Raw genomic sequence first — 23,219 nt, 5'->3', positions numbered from 1 at the left:
GACGACTCTTTGCGTTTTCAGTGTTTTTTCAACTAGATGGCGCTGTTCGCTAACACATGAGTGACCATTTCATGCTCAAGACACACAGATCCAGGAGATCACGTGATCCCAAGATTTCCTCTTCCATTCACTTCCTGGTTAGCGTATTTGGGGAAACGGCTGTATCTTGCTTTCCTATTTTTCCCTGCATTTTGGACGAGACATGCTATATTCAAGGGCCTATAACAAGACACGCTATATTCAACGGCCTATAACAAGACATGCTATATTCAACGGCCTATAACAAGACATGCTATATTCAACGGCCTATAACAAGACATGCTATATTCAACGGCCTATAACAAGACATGCTATATTCAACGGCCTATAACAAGACATGCTATATTCAACGGCCTATAACAAGACATGCTATATTCAACGGCCTATAACAAGACATGCTATATTCAACGGCCTATAACAAGACATACTATATTCAACAGCCTATAACAAGACATGCTATATTCAACGGCCTATAACAAGACATGCTATATTCAACGGCCTATAACAAGACATGCTATATTCAACGGCCTATAACAAGACATACTATATTCAACGGCCTATAACAAGACATGCTATATTCAACGGCCTATAACAAGACATGCTATATTCAAGGGCCTATAACAAGACATGCTATATTCAACGGCCTATAACAAGACATGCTATATTCAACGGCCTATAACAAGACATGCTATATTCAAGGGCCTATAACAAGACATGCTATATTCAACGGCCTATAACAAGCGAACGGAGGGGTTGCGATGACATTTTTCGCGGAATCGCGTTGAAACCCTCCGTGTTTAGCTACGATCGGGGGCTCGATCACACTGGAGATAAATATCCTGTGACTACTTGAAAAGGTAAGGAAAAGGCTGGTTTTCGATGTTTTGTTTCTGTCAGTCAATGAGTTAATAAACATGTTCTATAATCACGGCCCATGGTACCTGCAGAGAACTCTGTGAGCGTAGAACCCGCCCTCAGACACCAGGTCACCTTCCCAGAGTGGAAGGTCTGGCAGGAGGCTCTGACCGACACGCTGCCGACCTTCATCCCAGCAGGAGAGAAGTCCATCTTCCAGATGATGCTCCCCGTGGAGGAGCCCTCCGTCCGGGCCAGGTACACCTGGACACATGGAACAGAAGATACATCAACATTTAGCCAGTCCAGATCCTAATGAAAGAGTCCTCCGTCCTCCGTCCTCCGTCATGATTATTATTATTATTATAAAGATCTAAACCAGGGGTCTTCAACGTTTTCAGGCCAAGGACCCCCTAGCTGAGAGAGAGATGAAGCAGGGACCCCCTTACTAGTTTTTTTTTTTACTTAGTCTGCTTTTTTTCCCCTCTACGCCTATAGCTTCTTTGCCAAAAATAGCCGATCTACAAGCTCTCAACGCCTCGCGCTGCGAGGCGTTGAGAGCTTGTAGATCTGCTATTTTCGGCTTATGTTCCCCTCGGAAAAGGAATTGTAGGGTTCAAGTGGTTAATGTAAAAAAACGAAATCCTATCACAAAAGATTTGGCGGACCCCCTATAGTAGCTCTGAGGACCCCCTAGGGGTCCCGGACCCCCTAGGGGTCCCGGACCCCCTGTTGAAGACCCCTGATCTAAACCTATCTTCTTGTTGCTCTGCATGCATCCAACCAGTTGAAGAAAATGCAGAATTGAGGCTTTAATGCATTTCCCTTCATGAAATATCAGAGAGCATTAGGAGTTTGATGGAAAATGCTTGTGAACATGCATTCTACTGTCAGCTTGACCCCTTCAAATACTCTTTAATCCTAAAATAACTAAAGCATGTTCTTGTATCAGCTTGTAGATGGTTTATTTTGGGTGCACGGCATGCTTCCAAACCACTGAAATCAGTGGTTGTCGACACTAGGCCTGACCTCGACTAAGTCGAATAGTCGACTGGTTAGTCGCGGGGGGTCCGAGTCGACTGCATGTCTCTTAGTCGAATCTAGTCAAAAATAATAATAATAATAATAATAATTAAGGGCCAAAAATGTTTTTAATCGTTTTTTGGCCAAGTCTACTCCTGCAACCACACGTAACTTCCACTTTATTCTTCTTCTTCCTCGTCTTTGTATTGGTATTGTTTGTGTTGGAGCGCCTCAGTGCGGCTGCAGAGTTCATGTGCAACCTCTTCCAGAGAGAGATAGAGACACTAGAAACTCTGCTGGAGACACAAAACAAACTGTGTAGACTTGGCCCTTTGAAATTAAAATTATTTTGTCTCTAAAAAAAAGAAGAAAAAAATTGTTTTTTTTTTTCTTTTCTTTTTTTTTGCATTAGTCGACTGCCAGTCGACTAATGGCAATTAGTCGCCAATTAGATCAGGCCTAGTCGACACACACACAGTCCACTGCTGTCAGTCAAGGATCACGGCTGCATGTTGTTACAAGTTTAAAGGTGCTCCAAGCACTGGCTTGGGAACAGTGTTGATTTCGTCGACTAAAACTGACGAAAAATGTCTTTTTTCACTGACGAAATCTAAATATAAACTAAATAAAAACTAAGCTACGATGACTAAAACTAAGACTTATTATATTGACAATTCCGTCAACAAATAAAAACTAGACTAAAATGTCAGTGAGGGACGAGTGGAGAAGAGATCCAGTAGAACTAAAAGAAAAGTATGTTTGGTTGCGATCGGGTGAAAATAGCAGATCTACAAGCTCACAACACGTTGCAGCGTTTGATTCAAAAGACTACAACTGAATCAAAATTTGCTGAGTAAATCTCCCCTTTTTTATTTCCTACATTTTATTATTGTTATTATTATTATTATATTATTAAAAGATTTTCAGAAATTATTAATATTAAAATTGAAAAATAAATGTAAAATAATACATGAATTAAGAAGAAATGAGTTTGTAGATCTGCTATTTTCACTAGTCTGGGTCCTGGGGATATGTCTCTCTTTTTGGGCCTGGAGGTAAACGCTTTGGGAACCACTGCTGTAAGTGATAGGGTTTGTTAAATACCTTTACGTCCCCATAGTAACCACTGCTGTAAGTGATAGGGTTTGTTAAATACCTTTATGTCTCCATAGTAACCATAGTAACCACTGCTGTAAGTGATAGGGTTTGTTAAATACCTTTATGTCCCCATAGTAATCATTGCTATAGGGTTCTATAACGGGTGTCATCTCGTCTCTCCAACTCTTTAGTAAACAGAGGAAGGAAAAAGAAAATATCAGGCCTGTATGTACACCAATTTGATTCAATCAGGAGCGAGGACTCATACTGAACACAGCAGAAACGATTTGATCCAATCAGGAGAGAGGACTCATACTGAACACAGCAGAAACAATTTGATCCAATCAGGAGAGAGGACTCACACTGAACACAGCAGAAACAAGAGAAACAGGATTGGACCTGGAACATTCTAAATGTGTTCTCTGTGGAGAGACGGGGAGACCATTGTTACTACAGTAGGTGTGTGTGTGTGTGTGTGTGTGTGTGTGTGTGTGTGTGTGTGTGTGTGTGTGTGTGTGTGTGTGTGTGTCTCGTGGAGAGACGGAGAGACCATTGTTACTAGGTGTGTGTGTGTGTGTGTGTGTGTGTGTGTGTGTGTGTGTGTGTGTGTGTGTGTGTGTGTCTCGTGGAGAGACGGAGAGACCATTGTTACCATAGACATATAAAGCCTCCTCTGGCTCTGAAGCGTCGGCACGGCGGGCGCGCTTCCGCTTCCTGGGCAAGGAAGCTTTTGTTCCTGGGGGACAGCTGGAAATTTCCGCGTGCGTCACAGAAGGGGGCGTTCAGTAGGCCAATGAGAGGCAGGTGGGGGCGGGACAACTAGATTCTGACAAGTCCTGGAAAAGACGCGCTGTGATTGGCCAGTGCCCGTTCCCCCCATTTCCGGGGGGGACGGGCACTGGCCAATCACAGCACGTATGGCGGCCACCATACCAAACAGGTCGCTCCAACGAACTGCAGAGGCCAATGAGGTATCTAGGTTTCTATATCTATGATTGCGAACGCAGCGGAAGGAGGCGCGCCTTCTCCGCGCAAGTGGAGCTTACTATGACACCGTGCTCGGCTTGTGTGTCTCTCTGTCTGTGTGCAGTATTGTGTGCACTGCCTGTGTGCAGCCAAGTAAATGTCCAATATAGACGTACCATACATCAAATGAAAGGTCTTTGAAAACTGAACACACCTGTCAAGGTTGCGTTTAAGCCCGCCCCTTCCCCTGGAAGCCACGCCCCGGAGAAGGCTCCTAAAAACTCCCCATTGAAAGTTGAAACCCCATGTTAAATGAAAAGTGCCCGAATCGCTCCCAAACTTTTTCTACCCCCCCTAAGTGAGGGTCTACGAACAAATAATTCGGGCTCGGATTTTGGCTCCGCCCCCCGGAAGTGGGTGAAACAGGCACTTCAAACACTTTGTTGAATTGTTCAAAAACATTCAAAGTATTTTTTTAATAATATTTTTTCATTATTGGGCGGTGAAACCGCCCCTATATGTGAGGTTTGGAAATTTGCACCCCCCCCAACCCTGCGCTGTGATTGGCCACCAGTGTACCCCCCTAACCCTGCACCGTGATTGGCCAATCACAGTCTATTCAGGACTGTGATTGGCTAGGGAAACATGACACATGTGCATAGCCCTATAAATATTTATGGGTTTTTTTAAGTTAGGGGTGTACAATGGTTGGTCCACAATATTACTTTTCTTTAAGTGAACGTCCATCACTGTGATGACCACTGTGACCACACCACCCACTTCACACTGGGTGTGATTTTATTTTTATTTTTTTGGCCCCCAAATAATCACATTAGGGGTGCTTAGTGTCTGATTTAACATATACTATTGGTTTCTCCCATTTCTTTTTTTTCCCGATTTTTTTTTTTAATAATTCAAGAGATTGTCAGTCGACTCAGACACCCCTCGACTAATTAGTCGACTATTGGACTACTAGAGGTCAGGCCTATACAGCACGTAATGCAACAACAACACAGAGTAGAGGCATGCAAACAGCCCCGAGGTGAAAAAGGTGACAACATGTTGTTTTCTATCGGGTCAGGTGTCACACAATTGCCCTATTTGGGTTCAAAAAGGTGACTGTAGCTGAAAAGTGACACTTTTGCACTAATTGCCTTTTGTCTGACAGGCCCATGAGGCACCATCGTTAAAGGAGGAGTTCACCCAAAAAATTACTTATTTTCTATCAATTACACACCCCATGAAGCCTTGATTTCATGGTTTTATTTTAGTTTTTGTGGCATTCCTAAGACAATAATTTGATGACCGTGTGTATTTCCGGTAGGAGACACAAATAATCTACTTTGTGTCTCCTACCGGATACATTAGCCGGTAGGAGACGGGAATCAAATTTTTAGCTTAGGAATGTGACAAAAACTAAAAAGAATCCATGGATTCAAGGCTTCATAGGGCGTGCAATTGATAGAAAATAAGTAATTTTTTGGGTGAACTCCTCCTTTAAAGTCTATTTTTTTTTTATCAAAACAAACCTTCATTTCAGTGAACGAACGATTTCGTTCACGGCAATGATCCGTTCAAATGATCCGTTCAAATGATCCGTTCAAATGATCCGTTCAAATGATCCGTTCAAATGATCCGTTCAAATGATCCGTTCAAATGATCCGTTCAAATGATCCGTTCAAATGATCCGTTCAAATGATCCGTTCAAATGATCCGTTCAAATGATCCGTTCAAACGATCCGTTCAAACGATCCGTTCAAACGATCCGTTCAAACGATCCGTTCAAACGATCCGTTCAAACGATCCGTTCAAACGATCCGTTCAAACGATCCGTTCAAACGATCCGTTCAAACGATCCGTTCAAACGATCCGTTCAAACGATCCGTTCAAATGATCCGTTCAAACGATCCGTTCAAACGATCCGTTCAAATGATCCGTTCAAACGATCCGTTCAAACGATCCGTTCAAATGATCCGTTCAAACGATCCGTTCAAATGATCCGTTCAAACGATCCGTTCAAACGATCCGTTCAAACGATCCGTTCAAACGATCCGTTCAAATGATCCGTTCAAATGATTCGTTCACGTTCAGCGTTCAGTAGCGCTTACGGTCCCAGCGGAGCGCATGGGCTGCTATATGCATGCAACTGTGTGCATGTGAGCCCACTGACATGACTGCACAGTCTGCGCACAAACACAGCACCGTCATTCACCATCTAATTCAGGGCTGATGCAACTGTGATGATGCAGAGGGCCACTGTATTTCCACACTCACTCCAGAGGGACACATTGCATATACTGTCGGGCAGACACCTCTGATCTCCGTATTTTAACTTTTTTCTTAAATGAATGCCCATCTTCACAATCTATGTCACACAAAAGTAGCAAAAATAACCGATCTACAAGCTCAAAACGCGTCGCACTGTCTGTCCTTTGTCTAGGACCATATTTATTAGTGTGGCAACCAGACTATAGTAATCTTCACACTTTATTATTCATACTTATAGATAAACAATATTTTCAACCGCATCACAGCCCACAGTTTATTTTTCCCAATTTAGTGCCATATATCAAAATGACCGGCTTCACCGGGAATCGTGTGCTTGTATTTTGCTAAGAGATTGGTTGCATAGTTTTATTGATATTGATTTATTAGTGCATTAAATTTCCCCATCCACTTTAATGAAAAAGTGAAAAAACTCAAATTCAAGTATTTTTTTCTCAGAAACCGTAAGAGCTAGAGTTACCAGATTTGGAGGGGAGGTTCATAATTTAGTCCGAAATTATTGAAAAAATAATTACACTAATCGGCCAAATGGTGGCGCTATAAGAGCCCACTTTACGTTTTGGCCTATAACTCTTGAACCGTAGGTCGTAAAATAAAAATGTTTCTTTTCCCCTGGATTCCTTGGGTCACGACGCATCTCCCCATATAGGCCACGCCCATTTGCGTCAGGATAGATTTTCCGCCATTTTGAATTTTCTTCAAAACACACTTTTAGCTCCTCCTCCCATATATTTTGTCGAAATCTAACAAAAATCGGTACACATGATCTCTGGACCCATGCGATAATCTGGACCGAAACAGAATTTGATAGTCCATACCGTTTGTCCGTAAATGGCTTCCAAAGTTAGCGGGAGGGGCCCGTTTTACAAAAAAGCCCACAAATCACGAACAAAACATCCAGTCAATCCCAAATTTGAATCACATGTCAAGTGTGGTTTACTCAACAAATCCCCAAAATAATTTCCACTTTGATCCATAGGGGGCGCCACAAATGCTCAAAATGTAACCGTTTGATGCAAAAACCTTATTTTGGGGGGATCAATCCTCTCAAAATTAAACGCAAGTGATTAAAATCCGTAGATTATTTGTGTCTCCTACCGGAAATACACCCAGTCATCAAATTATTGGCTTAGGAATGCGACAAAAACAGAAACAAATCCATGAATTCAAGGCTTCATGGGGTGTGCAATTGATAGAAAATAAGTAATTTTTTGGGTGAACTCCTCCTTTAAAATGTCTTTAAAACAATCATAAAAAAGGAAGGGTTTTGGACATGCAAGGTTTGGATCCGACTGCAACATAGTCCCCCGGAAGTGGGTGAAACAGGCACTTCAAACACTTTGTTGAATTGTTCAAAAACATTCAAAGTATTTTTTTAATAATATTTTTTCATTATTGGGCGGTGAAACCGCCCCTATATGTGAGGTTTGGAAATTTGCACCCCCCCCAACCCTGCGCTGTGATTGGCCACCAGTGTACCCCCCTAACCCTGCACCGTGATTGGCCAATCACAGTCTATTCAGGACTGTGATTGGCTAGGGAAACATGACACATGTGCATAGCCCTATAAATATTTATGGGTTTTTTTAAGTTAGGGGTGTACAATGGTTGGTCCACAATATTACTTTTCTTTAAGTGAACGTCCATCACTGTGATGACCACTGTGACCACACCACCCACTTCACACTGGGTGTGATTTTATTTTTATTTTTTTGGCCCCCAAATAATCACATTAGGGGTGCTTAGTGTCTGATTTAACATATACTATTGGTTTCTCCCATTTCTTTTTTTTCCCGATTTTTTTTTTTAATAATTCAAGAGATTGTCAGTCGACTCAGACACCCCTCGACTAATTAGTCGACTATTGGACTACTAGAGGTCAGGCCTATACAGCACGTAATGCAACAACAACACAGAGTAGAGGCATGCAAACAGCCCCGAGGTGAAAAAGGTGACAACATGTTGTTTTCTATCGGGTCAGGTGTCACACAATTGCCCTATTTGGGTTCAAAAAGGTGACTGTAGCTGAAAAGTGACACTTTTGCACTAATTGCCTTTTGTCTGACAGGCCCATGAGGCACCATCGTTAAAGGAGGAGTTCACCCAAAAAATTACTTATTTTCTATCAATTACACACCCCATGAAGCCTTGATTTCATGGTTTTATTTTAGTTTTTGTGGCATTCCTAAGACAATAATTTGATGACCGTGTGTATTTCCGGTAGGAGACACAAATAATCTACTTTGTGTCTCCTACCGGATACATTAGCCGGTAGGAGACGGGAATCAAATTTTTAGCTTAGGAATGTGACAAAAACTAAAAAGAATCCATGGATTCAAGGCTTCATAGGGCGTGCAATTGATAGAAAATAAGTAATTTTTTGGGTGAACTCCTCCTTTAAAGTCTATTTTTTTTTTATCAAAACAAACCTTCATTTCAGTGAACGAACGATTTCGTTCACGGCAATGATCCGTTCAAATGATCCGTTCAAATGATCCGTTCAAATGATCCGTTCAAATGATCCGTTCAAATGATCCGTTCAAATGATCCGTTCAAATGATCCGTTCAAATGATCCGTTCAAATGATCCGTTCAAATGATCCGTTCAAATGATCCGTTCAAATGATCCGTTCAAACGATCCGTTCAAACGATCCGTTCAAACGATCCGTTCAAACGATCCGTTCAAACGATCCGTTCAAACGATCCGTTCAAACGATCCGTTCAAACGATCCGTTCAAACGATCCGTTCAAACGATCCGTTCAAACGATCCGTTCAAACGATCCGTTCAAATGATCCGTTCAAACGATCCGTTCAAACGATCCGTTCAAATGATCCGTTCAAACGATCCGTTCAAACGATCCGTTCAAATGATCCGTTCAAACGATCCGTTCAAACGATCCGTTCAAACGATCCGTTCAAACGATCCGTTCAAACGATCCGTTCAAATGATCCGTTCAAATGATTCGTTCACGTTCAGCGTTCAGTAGCGCTTACGGTCCCAGCGGAGCGCATGGGCTGCTATATGCATGCAACTGTGTGCATGTGAGCCCACTGACATGACTGCACAGTCTGCGCACAAACACAGCACCGTCATTCACCATCTAATTCAGGGCTGATGCAACTGTGATGATGCAGAGGGCCACTGTATTTCCACACTCACTCCAGAGGGACACATTGCATATACTGTCGGGCAGACACCTCTGATCTCCGTATTTTAACTTTTTTCTTAAATGAATGCCCATCTTCACAATCTATGTCACACAAAAGTAGCAAAAATAACCGATCTACAAGCTCAAAACGCGTCGCACTGTCTGTCCTTTGTCTAGGACCATATTTATTAGTGTGGCAACCAGACTATAGTAATCTTCACACTTTATTATTCATACTTATAGATAAACAATATTTTCAACCGCATCACAGCCCACAGTTTATTTTTCCCAATTTAGTGCCATATATCAAAATGACCGGCTTCACCGGGAATCGTGTGCTTGTATTTTGCTAAGAGATTGGTTGCATAGTTTTATTGATATTGATTTATTAGTGCATTAAATTTCCCCATCCACTTTAATGAAAAAGTGAAAAAACTCAAATTCAAGTATTTTTTTCTCAGAAACCGTAAGAGCTAGAGTTACCAGATTTGGAGGGGAGGTTCATAATTTAGTCCGAAATTATTGAAAAAATAATTACACTAATCGGCCAAATGGTGGCGCTATAAGAGCCCACTTTACGTTTTGGCCTATAACTCTTGAACCGTAGGTCGTAAAATAAAAATGTTTCTTTTCCCCTGGATTCCTTGGGTCACGACGCATCTCCCCATATAGGCCACGCCCATTTGCGTCAGGATAGATTTTCCGCCATTTTGAATTTTCTTCAAAACACACTTTTAGCTCCTCCTCCCATATATTTTGTCGAAATCTAACAAAAATCGGTACACATGATCTCTGGACCCATGCGATAATCTGGACCGAAACAGAATTTGATAGTCCATACCGTTTGTCCGTAAATGGCTTCCAAAGTTAGCGGGAGGGGCCCGTTTTACAAAAAAGCCCACAAATCACGAACAAAACATCCAGTCAATCCCAAATTTGAATCACATGTCAAGTGTGGTTTACTCAACAAATCCCCAAAATAATTTCCACTTTGATCCATAGGGGGCGCCACAAATGCTCAAAATGTAACCGTTTGATGCAAAAACCTTATTTTGGGGGGATCAATCCTCTCAAAATTAAACGCAAGTGATCTCAGGAGTTACGTGACAATGTAATTGGCACAGCCGCCGACGGTATTCCTCCCAGCGTATTCCTCGAGTCCCGGCGGCAGCGACTCGCGACTAGCGTCGGTGCAACCACACTCTGCAATTGCCCTGAATTGCGACGCGTCTAGTTTCTTTTGATACTTGAATGTGGTGCTAACACTATCTGTCTTTTGTCCAGGAACAACAACCTTTATTTCAATTCAAATAGCAAAACGCATGCATGTCTATTGTATAGTGAAAAACTCCACCGCACAGCTGGCTGTCTGTCTGTTCAAATGGATCTTTTGAACAGTTTTGCTGCAAGACCACCGTCATGTACAAAGCATTTAAATCTCCATAGATGTAGATGTCATTGGCCACTAGGGGTGGGACGATATATATCGATATATCGATATATCGCGATACTTTCTCCCGCGATAACTAATCGATATCCTGCCGAAAAATATCGATATTAAAAATAAACAAATTTTTTTTGTTTGTTTTTGATACGTTGCTTTTCCTACTTGTATTTGTGTAATGATGATTTTGAACTGTTTGGTGCTATTTTATGTGTTTATGAATTGAACACAAGGACTATCGTGATATATCGTTGGTGAATTTTCATGCAATATATCGTGATATCGCAATATATCGATATTTTCAGATATCGTGATATATCGTTGGTGAAATGTCTTGCAATATATATCGAATATCGTGATATCGCAATATATCGAACATCGCCGAATATCGTGATATATATAGTTATCGTGGGCCTAATATCGTGATATATATCGTATCGTGAGGTACCCATATCGTCCCACCCCTATTGGCCACCTCTACCAATTTAACTGGGTATGATTGTATTTCAGTCTCACTGAATGCTCTCAGGTATGTGTGTGGATAAATGTATTTTATAGGCATATTCATTCTTATTTAATATTATTATGTTGCAGTCGGATCCAAACCTTGCATGTCCAAAACCCTTCCTTTTTTATGATTGTTTTAAAGACATTTTAAAGGAGGAGTTCACCCAAAAAATTACTTATTTTCTATCAATTGCACACCCCATGAAGCCTTGAATTCATGGATTTGTTTCTGTTTTTGTCGCATTCCTAAGCCAATAATTTGATGACTGGGTGTATTTCCGGTAGGAGACACAAATAATCTACTTTGTGTCTCCTACCGGATACATTAGCCTGTAGGAGACATGAATCAAATTATTAGCTTACGAATGTGACAAAAACTTTTTAAAAAATCATGAATTCAAGGCTTCATGGGGTGTGCAATTGATAGAAAATAAGTCATTTTTTGGGTGAACTACTCCTTTAAAGTAGTTCAAATAGCTGATCTACAAGCTCACGAAGCCTCGCGAGATCAGCTATTTTCACTACTTTTCTCTGTCACTCTTGTATGATGAAGTAGTGCGTTCACAAAAAAAAAAGGTAAAAAGTTCAATTATAAAATAGCTGAAAAGAAATAGCTACGTTGTAATAGCTGATCTACCAGCTTACAACTAAGCTGGTAGATCAGCTATTTCTGCTTTTTTTTTTTACATGTAAAAAATGATTAAATGTCAATAATTTCTTTGTATGTTTCAGTTATTTGTCATATCGGCCCTGTGATTAGGAAGTCTAAAAGGCTTCAATGGCCAAACACACTCGCAATTATTTGAGTGACAATTAATCATCAACTTAAACGTGTAATGGTGACTGCCCTACTGCCCGTAAGGGTCCATTTGGTTCCATTCATAAAACTCTCAGAGTCACGGTGTTGTGTTTAAACCAACCATCTGCCAGTCACTCTCCACCTTCCTGAAGACAGACTCCTGCCTCCAGACTCCTCTCTCCCAGCCCTGCACCTCCTCGTTGTCGTTAGAGACCCGGACGTAGCGGTCCTGGGAACAGCTGTAACGCAGGTGGAACAGCCGCTGGCTCTGCTCCACGGCAGTGGGGCTGAACACACACTCTGACACCTGCAGGGCAAATACAACACACACATATTCAACCTGGAGGGCAAATACAGGGAGAGAACACACACTGACACCTGCAGGGCAAATACAACACACACATATTCAACCTGGAGGGCAAATACAGGGAGAGAACACACACTCTGACACCTGCAGGGCAAATACAACACACACATATTCAACCTGGAGGGCAAATACAACACACACTCTGACACCTGGAGGGCAAATACAACACACACTCTGACACCTGCAGGGCAAATACAACACACACTCTGACACCTGGAGGGCAAATACAACACACACTCTGACACCTGGAGGGCAAATACAACACACACATATTCAACCTGGAGGGCAAATACAACACACACTCTGACACCTGGAGGGCAAATACAACACACACATATTCAACCTGGAGGGCAAATACAACACACACTGTGACACCTGGAGGGCAAATACAACACACACATAGAACTAGAAAAAGAGCACAAGTCTCCGCCAGGTCAGGTAGGTTATTATGGCCTCCTGGTGGCGCTATAATAAGAGGCCAATGTGAAAAGGGTGGCATTTCTTCCGGGGCCTAGTGGGAATCTACGTGGAAAATGTCACGGAAATCGCATGCTGCGGAGATTAGCTGGTCACAGACAGAAGGACGGACGGACACACCCACGGACGGACGGACGGACGGACGGACGGACGGACGGACGGACGGACAGGGGGCAAAACATACTCTCTCTCACCATGCCTTTCGGCCTGGTGGAGACAATAATATACATCATGGAATGAAGCAAAATACAATCTAATCTCACAACATTTTGTCAGGGCGAATCCTGAACTGAGATTTGTGAAATGGCATGAAAGGAGACCCCCCCCCCTCCCCACACACACACACACACACACACACACACACACACACACACACTAATGACTGAAAATAGCCGATGTACAAGCTCACAAGCAGCTTGTGGGCTTGTAGATCGGCTTGTAGATCGTCTATTTTCGGTGCGTGACATGCTCCATATAGAAGACATGCTGGCTGGTCGTGGTGACTGAGAACTTGAACCCATACATACATACATATTCACTGCTGCTGACTGATTATAATTATGCATTTATTATATTTCACATCAAACTATTTCATTTGGTGATGCCTCATTCATACAGGTTGATGCGTTTATGCCTCATTCATACGGGTTGATGCTTTTATTCACGGTAAAAAAATAAGAAACTAGAAAGACCTGTGCTCCTCGGAGCACAGGTCTCCGCCAGGTCAGGTACGTTATTGTGGCCTCCTGGTGGTGCTATAACAGGCCAATCTGAAAAATTTGGGCCAGAGGTTCTGAATTGGCATCCAGGGAGTGTGTGTGCACGGTTTCGCATCGGCCGGGCCAACGGTGCCGGAGATTAGCTGCTAACGGACGGACGGACGGACGGACGGACACACGGACGGACGGACAGAGGGTAAAACATACTCTCTTGCCATGCCTTTTAGTCAGGGGATATTAGCAGAAAGATTTCCAATCTTGGAATAAATTCCTTACCAAAACAAATCTTCACCAATGTGTTTGTAAAGGTGTCTAGTAACACATCTCACAAAGACTGAAATTCAGTTTCCCTAGGAGAATTTTTGACAGCTGCTGAAAGTCGGGGTACCCACCATTTCCCTGCATTTCCATGCAGGGCAAAAAAAACCTAATTTTAATTCTGTTTTAAGTAGCATGTGAGGGGTCAAACTAGGGTGTTTTTATGATTCTGAATCCATTGCAAGCATTTGTTTTGCACCAAAACCACTCCTTGGGCTAAAAACAGCCCAATCTCAATGGGCTTTTTACACAAAAAGTATACCTGGACAAGGATGGCTATGGCAGTTTTTAGCCCAAGGAGTGGTTTTGGTGCAAAATAAATGCTTGCAATGGATTCAGAATAATAAAAACACCCTAGTTTGACCCCTCACATGCTACTTGAAACAGAATTAAATTTTGATTTTTTTTGCCCTGCATGGAAATTGCAGGGAAATGGTGGGTACCCCAACTTTCAGCAGCTGTCAAAAATTCTCCTAGGGAAACTGAATTTCAGTCTTTGTGAGATGTGTTACTAGACACCTTTACAAACACATTGGTGAAGATTTTTTTTGGTAAGGAATTTATTCCAAGATTGGAAATCCGACTATTTCGGCCTGGCGGAGACAATAAATCGACCTTGTTTGGTAAAAGTAATTATGCGGCTTCATGGACTGGTTGTGAGAGGAATGTCAAATAAACTGCAGTTTAAATGAATGTGAATGTTTGACCCTGAACAGGTCAAACGTTCTTTTGATATAGTATTAAAATGTAAAATATGCTCCAACCTGGCAATTTGTAAGAAGCTCTGTATAAAAGTTATATATTATGTAATATAAACCCACGTATTACCAATAGACTAAGGACACATCATTGAAGCTTTATCTAATGAAAACACTTGATGCTTTAACATTGACACTGGGCTGTAGATGTACTTATGTTAGTGACAGTGAAGTTAACTCAGAGCCAGAGCAGATGTCTAATATCAGAGTGGAAGTCTTAGAGATGAGACGTTTAAAGTGCCCAGTGTTAGACGGGGAAAAAATCACTATCTGTTTAGGACTATTGCTGTTTTTACAGAGTGACTGGGGGCACACAGTCAGCCTGGATCTGACACCTTCATTAGTTCCAAGTGCTTCATTCTAATTCTAATGGGAGGCTCAGTGATTCTTCTAGTGCTTCATTCTAATGGGACCACAGTGATTCTCCTAGTGCTTCATTCTAATGGGACCACAGTGATTCTCCTAGTGCTTCATTCTAATGGGACCACAGTGATTCTCCTAGTGCTTCATTCTAATGGGACCACAGTGATTCTCCTAGTGCTTCATTCTAATGGGACCACAGTGATTCTGAGTGCAAGGGTCTTCAACAGGGGGTCCGGGACCCCTAGGGGGTCCTCAGAGTTACTACAGGGGGTCCGCCAAATCTTAGTTTGGTATGATTTTTTTTTTTTACCTTAACCATTTGAAACCTAGCATCCCTTTTCTGAGGAGAACTTTAGACAAAAATAGCAGATCTACAAGCTCACAACGCCTCGCTGTGAGCTTGTAGATCGGCTTCATCTCTCTCTCAGCTAGGGGGTCCTTGGGCTGAAAACGTTGAAGAGCCCTGTTCTAGTGCTTCATTCTAATGGCTCAGTGACTCTTCTAGCACAGCGCTGGGCTGACATTAAACACACTGTTGAAGCTCTCTGTCAGACACACACACACACACACACACACACACACACACACACACACACACACACAGGGTGATATCATTATCCTGTTGGATTTATCTAACATATGTATCAAATAAACCAATGTTTCTGGCTGCCACTAAAGCTATCATATCAACATCAAAACAAGCAGCACATTAAAAGGGGGAAACACATACCTATATAAACTCAAACATATAAAAATAGAGTCTGAGCACTGGACTGATTGTTTTTCAGGGGTGAGAAAACTCAATAGAAAAGGTGCAGACCCAGGGGAGTGCTCCAGTGTTTTATTATTGTTATATTCATCTGGTCCCACTGTTGAGCACCGAGCCCTTCTAACTGGCTGGAGGGAGTTGGACTTCTCTTTGTGAGTGTACAGTATACAAGTAAGACGCGCGAACGCGGGAAGCGAACACAAAAAAAATAAAATAAATATGAAAAAAAAAATTAAAAAAAGTAACCGATACATTTTTTCTTTTTAAATACAAAAAAAATCTGCGTTAAAAGGAGCATCTTACAAAAATACAAATTCACAAAAGAAAAACTTTGAATGTTTTTGAACAATTCAACAAAGTGTTTGAAGTGCCTGTTTCACCCACTTCCGGGGGGCGGAGCCAAAATCCGAGCCCGAAGTATTTGTTCGTAGACCCCCACTTAGGGGGGGTAGAAAAAGTTTCGGAGCGATTCAGGCACTTTTCATTTAACATGGGGTTTCAATGGGGAGTTTTTAGGAGCCTTCTCCGGGGCGTGGCTTCCGGGGGAAGGGGCGGGCTTAAACGCAACCTTGACAGGTGTGTTCAGTTTTCAAAGACCTTTCATTTGATGTATGGTACGTCTATATTGGACATTTAGTTGGCTGCACACAGGGCTGAGGATTTGAGCCACACATACTGCACACAGAGACACAGACAGAGAGATATGCACACAGAGACACAGACAGAGAGATATGCACACAGAGACACAGACAGAGAGATATGCACACAGAGACACAGAGAGAGACACAACCCGAGCACGGTTTCATAGTAAGCTCCACTTGCGCGGAGGCGCGCCTCGCGCCTCTGGCGCGCCTCCTTCCGCTGCGTTCGCAATAAATATATAAACTCCTTTATGTTTCACTTTAATGGCTGGCCTTTCAAAAACGTCCACAAATTGCTTTTAAAATAAACAAAATGCTCTGAAACCGTGGCTGATAAGAGAGAGGTCTAGGTCTTTATTTAGACTTTATTAACTTAACTTTATTAAGATCGCGCGTTCAACTGTTTGTAGACACAGGGTAGCTGTGTGAGTGGCCCAGAGAAGACATTTTCAATCGACGATCGTCCATTTTGCAGTAGTCGCAGTTTCTATCAAACAGCGTTCAGCGCGGAGAAAAACAACACCGGAGATAATGGCGGATCAACGGAAGCTTTAGAGCGGCGGCGGATGGGAACGAAAATCTTCGATTGACATTCATTTCCGTTTCCGGTGTGCTACAATGAAATGTGTCACTGTGAGAGAAAAAAAAAGAAAAAAAAGACCACTTCGCGTAGATCTACGCGACTGGCACGCTGCGCCATTATTTAGGTTCGTGTAGAACTACGCGATTGGCACGCAATGTGTTAACTATTACAAACTTTCTAATTTGAAGGATCCCCATGACTCTGAGAGTGTACAAAATGGTATTGGTACATCTCTAAGGTTAACCACTTTCACTCCCAAGTGTACAAGTTTACAAAAAAACGAATTCCCATACCTCAGTGTATTTATTGTCTCCGCCAGGCCGAAGGCATGGCGAGAGAGTATGTTTTACCCTCCATCCATCCGTCCGTGTGTGTGTGTGTGTCCGTCCTGTCCGTGTGTTAGCAGCTAATCTCCGTCACCGTTGGCCCGGTCGCTCCGAAACTGTGCACACACACTCCCTGGATGCCAATTCAAAACCTCTGGCCCAATTTTTTCACATGGGCCTGTTATAGCGCCACCAGGAGGCCGATTTGTGCAAAACCCATTTTTTTACATTACTCCTACAGATTTAATCCAAACGTCATGCAAATCGGTACACAGTATCTCTATAGTCATGTGATCAACACAAATCTGTCCGATTTCCCATATTCCATCCTCATTGCCTATGGTTGGCTTCCAAAGTTTGCAGGATTGGTCCGTTTTGAACAAAAAGCCTCAAACTATGCATGCAGCTTGCGATTTCCGTGAAATTTCACACGCACATTCCCACTAGGCAGAGGAAGAAATGCCACCTTTTTCACATTGGCCTGTTATAGCGCCACCAGCAGGTCTAATTTAGCAAAACACATTTTTGGAACAAAATGCCTCAAATCATGAATGCAGTGTCTGATTGCCGTGAAAGACCTAAGAATAAATGGCACCCTTTTCACATTGGCCTATTATAGCGCCACCAGGAGGCCACAATAACGTACCTGACCTGGCGGAGACCTGTGCTCAGAGGAGCACTTTTTCTAGTTTCATTTCATCTTATTGTCTCTACTCTTACCCTGTTTCATGCCTACTGACATTACGGCTATAAGACACCTGCATGTCCCCATGGTGGGGGATGCATCATACTGAGGGTACGTACCGGTGTGGGGGGGTCATGTCCCCATGGTGGGGGGGTCATCATACTGAGGGTACGTACCGGTGTGGGGGGGTCATGTCCCCATGGTGGGGGGGTCATCATACTGAGGGTACGTACCGGTGTGGGGGGGTCATGTCCCCATGGTGGGGGATGCATCATACTGAGGGTACGTACCGGTGTGGGGGGGTCATGTCCCCATGGTGGGGGGGTCATCATACTGAGGGTACGTACCGGTGTGGGGGGGTCATGTCCCCATGGTGGGGGGGTCATCATACTGAGGGTACGTACCGGTGTGGGGGGGTCATGTCCCCATGGTGGGGGGGTCATCATACTGAGGGTAGGTACCGGTGTGGGGGGGTCATGTCCCCATGGTGGGGGGGTCATCATACTGAGGGTAGGTACCGGTGTGGGGGGGTCATGTCCCCATGGTGGGGGGGTCATCATACTGAGGGTACGTACCGGTGTGGGGGGGTCATGTCCCCATGGTGGGGGGGTCATCATACTGAGGGTACGTACCGGTGTGGGGGGGTCATGTCCCCATGGTGGGGGGGTCATCATACTGAGGGTACGTACCGGTGTGGGGGGGTCATGTCCCCATGGTGGGGGGGTCATCATACTGAGGGTACGTACCGGTGTGGGGGGGTCATCAGTGCCGGTCTCTCCTCTGGCAGCCCTCCAGGCCAGGGAGCCAGAGCTGCGTCCGCTCAGATCCCCAGGTCTGGGCTTCTTAGGAGAGATGAACTCTACCAGCTCCACCATCAACCTCTCCGTCAGCTCCTCTTTCCTCTCAGGACCCAGAGAACGCTGCCTCTACAACACACACACACACACACACACACACACACACACACACACACACACACACAAACAGTTAGTTCTAAACGTGCATTCAGACGGCTGTTGAATAAATCACAGATTGAGGCTTTGTTAACACATTGACCGCCGGGCCCGTAGTTCTACGGGCCGTTAAATCCAACTGTAAAGCGCCGATCCCGTAGCCTACGGGCTGTGGTGCTTTTTCCTTTTTTTCGAAAAAAAAAACTTTTTTCAATTTTCTAGTACGGCACATTTCATTGTAACACCACCGGAAACAGAATTATTTGGGATCCGGTTTTGACGATCACGCCGGCTCCCATTCTAAAGCGCACACTGAAACTGAATTCTCTTCCTGTAGTTTTTTCTCCTCGCTGATCACTGTTTAACCTAAACCGTTCTAACTCAAACATGGATGCCCCGTTTGACACGTGGTTTGGACTGGTACACGCAGGGAGATGTCGCCGATGTAAACAGACCGTGTACGGCTCAATCTTAAGGATTTTAACAAGATCTATGGTGACGTGAAAAAAACAAAAAACAACAATAAAACATTGGCACTGGTGAGTACATTATGAGATTAACCTCTGGCGGTCAATGTGTTAAAGGGCCAGACCACTGTGGTAGAGGTTTGGGTTGTGTAAGTTACCTTGCCATGGTGCAACTCCAAATCTGGACAAGAAATCTAAAATAATTTCTCCATTGTTTAGAAATTGATCATTCAAAATATGCTCCTCATTGACTTACATTGTAAAGTGAAACAACTCTAAAAGTCTTTTTGCACGTAAATGAACACAAACAAAGTTGATTCAGACAATATAGAACATCACCAAACCCACTACTGTTGTTGTTTTTTTTATAAAAATGTCAACTTCCTGTTGATGTTACCATTTGAAGATCCGGTTAACATGTGAATTAAAAAAAACAACAGCACTGGCTTTGGTGATGTTCTATATTGTCTGAATCAACTTTGTTTGCGTTCGTTTATGTGCTTAAAGAGTGATTTTGAGAGTTGTTTCACTGTACAACATAAGTCAATGAGGAGCATATTTTGAATTATCAATTTCTAATCAATGGAGCAATAATTTTTTTTTTCTTGTCAACTTTTTTTTTTTTTTTTTTACAAATCTACAAAAAACAAAATGATATGTATTTGTCCGCGGACAAGCATCATACATACATACTGTACATACTGTACGTACCATTGCACTGAGCCCATTAACGGTATGCCTCAGCCACGGCTCTTGAACCTTTGTCCTCCGTGTCACCACGTCTGTATGATTACATGAATACCTCCATGTGACGTCTACTACCTTAATGAGAGAGAAAACACATGAATACCTCCATGTGACGTCTACTACCTGGATGAGAGAGAAAACATGAGTGACGGTGGTTTGAGCCTCTGCTTCATGCCATATCACACACATTAATATTCCCATTTCTAACATTCGTATTATACTTTTTAACCCATTCAATCCCGAGAATAGTGTGTCATTTTATATATTTTTTGCTATACCCATTATTTTATCTCATAGCTCTCTATAGCACAGCCACCAAGGAATGGAATAGTCTAACCCCATCCCTCAAAAAATGCAGTTCGCTGGGCTCATTCAAAACAGCCCTAAAAACTAGGGGTGTAACGATACATTTTAACAACGATTCGATACGTATCACGATACTTGGTTGTCGATACGATACATGAACGATACAGGTTAATTTAGAACGATACGATATGTTTCGATTCAGTGATTTAGTCGATACGATACATGAACGATACAGGACAGGTTAATTTAGAACGATACGATTCGATTCAATGACTTAAAATCGATATAGTAACTATTTATTTACCCAAAAATTCTGTGTGAAAAATAAATACCTGGATACTGGATATAAACCCCTCTTTCTCTTTTTTTCTTCTTAAAAGTACTTAGTTTGATATAATTGATTATTTGCATTGCAGAACGATTCGATACGATTATTTGCATTGCAAAACGATTCGATACGATACAAAGTCAAACGATACGATATTTAGCTGTTTGCATATCGATATAGTAGATCGTTGAAAATTCAAAACGATGCATCGATGCAGTTACTGTATCGTTACGGGCCTACTAAAAACCCATCTTTCTGGAGGCCGAAAGAGGAGCTAGTACCAGTTTCCCTGTAGACAGACGACCCCCCCCCCCTCCTCTTTTTGTACATATTTTGTATTTCCTCATGCTTTTTTTGTATATATTTTTTATTTTTCCATTCCTCCCCCCCCCCTTTTTTTTTTTTTTTTTTGTACATATATTTTTTAAATGCTTTTTTTGTACATAGTGGTATTTTTTCTGTATTATCTGTATTGGTTGTTTGGTTGCTACTATATATGTCTATGAAATTAACTCAAGGACCCCAACGGAAACAAGTCCGCAAGGACTTTTTTGGCCGGACCTTTTAGACAAAAGCATTATAAATGTAACTGTGTTGTTTTACATTCTTTTGCCTAATAAAATTTTCAATCAATCAATCAATAGGAATTAGACTACGTGACAACCAGGAATAGTTTGGTGACCACCAGAGAGACGGGTGACAGCCGGAATGTAGACGGTATACCGGGAGCAGTATGGGTTAGCGTCCCCAGCCTGTGTCTTCCATGAGGAAGAAGCCCAACAAACCCACGGTGAGGCCTTTAGGACGGCCATTCCAGCAAACCGCAAGTGGAGCTAATACCATTAGACGGCCCAATCTAGTGGTGTCGGCCCAAGGAACCATCAAACCAGAAGGAAATGTTTGGATCGGGATGGTGCAGCGGATCTGGTACAGCGCTCAGGTCCTGGACCTGGTGAGACGAAGGAGGAGCCCGGCCAGGAGGCCATCCACAGAGCCTAGTCCCTCCACGTGCCAGAGCCTCCCCCGAGTTCCGGCAGAGTAGTTCTGGAGAAGCGGACTGAGTGTCCCTGTCTTTCCCTAGAGGACTGACCGTGGGTAGCTACTGGGATGTAAGTTGGGGCTTGATCAACCCCAGCTGGGTCACCAGGGCGAGGGTGTATGTTGTTGCGAGACCCGAAACACCCGATGATGACCCCAGGCTACAACACTGATGATACATCCCAGGTGCATCCATGTGATGTATTCTTTATAGTATACTTAAGGCTATTCAAGATCTACAAGCTCGATCTGCTATTTGTTTTTGCAAATAGTGATATTTTTTTGCAAATCTTTGAATATATATGTTTTTTAAAGCGAACATTTTTAACTAAAATCTTTGCTCCTGGGGATTCTACAAATGTCTTCTAAATCCTTAAAGGTCTTTTTGAAAAAGACGTACCGGTATGTTGCAATAATATCAGTGGTTCTCAAACTTTTTTCATGGTCAAGGGCATATTTGTTCATGATTGCTTCATTATTCATATTATACACCATTTGTTCTCATTTTGTCAGCACCCACTGATTTCTGGGATTCATTCACTAATGTTTTCTTATTTTTTGCCCTTCTTAGAACATTTTACGAGTGGTCAGAGATCCTAACGAAGAAAAGAAAAACTCATGTTCTCAGTCCACAAAATGTTTGTCCAACTCAAGGATCATCATGCTATTATTGAATTACCTCCCAGATGACCTCCTCTTGGTGCTAATTCAACAAATCACTGGAGGAGCATGATCCAGTGTGAGGACTTCATTGTCCTACTTTAACACTGTGACTCAGTCAATCACCTGGCATTTTAGAGCTTATTTCAGAGTCATTATAATGATTGGATCATTCCATTTTTACCGGTTAAAGAAATACTGTACTATTTGTCCACTGATCCCAATTAAGACTATGAAAACACTTGGATAATATCTCATGTGTTAACACATTGAATGCCAAAAACGGTCCGGACCGTTTTTGAGGGTCCAAACGAGAAGTGCCGAAAACGGTCCGGACCGTTTTTGACCCAATTCTATTTTTATACATGTGGGCCACGTGGGGCGCTAAAACGAAACTTTGACATCACCCAAGCAGTTTCTGAGAAGAAGAGGCTGGATGAGGCTCCATGTCAAAAATCCTTCCGGTCGGCGTTTTCAATGTTATCTCCTTGATTAAAAGCTTAATATCTCCATTTCTTTTTAATGTGGTGGAAACGAGCCGTTTTCG

At 42.7% G+C, this 23,219-nt stretch overlaps 1 protein-coding gene across 1 annotated transcript in view; it reads right to left on the bottom strand.

Annotated features, from left to right (window-relative positions):
* Positions 1-2,914: 2,914 nt before the first annotated feature.
* LOC308095013 (peptide-N(4)-(N-acetyl-beta-glucosaminyl)asparagine amidase-like) overlaps positions 2,915-23,219 on the bottom strand; it is a 43,440-nt gene continuing 23,135 nt past the window's right edge. The window contains exons 9-13 of the mRNA XM_080441924.1: positions 20,305-20,415; positions 18,920-19,099; positions 12,289-12,474; positions 3,135-3,200; positions 2,915-3,021 (exon numbers count right to left, since the gene is read on the bottom strand). Coding sequence (XP_080298050.1) covers positions 2,929-3,021; positions 3,135-3,200; positions 12,289-12,474; positions 18,920-19,099; positions 20,305-20,415 — 636 coding nt within the window. The 3' untranslated portion in view covers positions 2,915-2,928. The remainder of the gene's footprint in view (positions 3,022-3,134; positions 3,201-12,288; positions 12,475-18,919; positions 19,100-20,304; positions 20,416-23,219) is intronic.

Source organism: Gymnoscopelus braueri (genome assembly GCF_963280865.1).
Source record: "Gymnoscopelus braueri genome assembly, chromosome: 11".
NCBI classification, from domain to species: domain Eukaryota; kingdom Metazoa; phylum Chordata; class Actinopteri; order Myctophiformes; family Myctophidae; genus Gymnoscopelus; species Gymnoscopelus braueri.
This window is presented reverse-complemented; position numbering and strand designations above follow the sequence as displayed.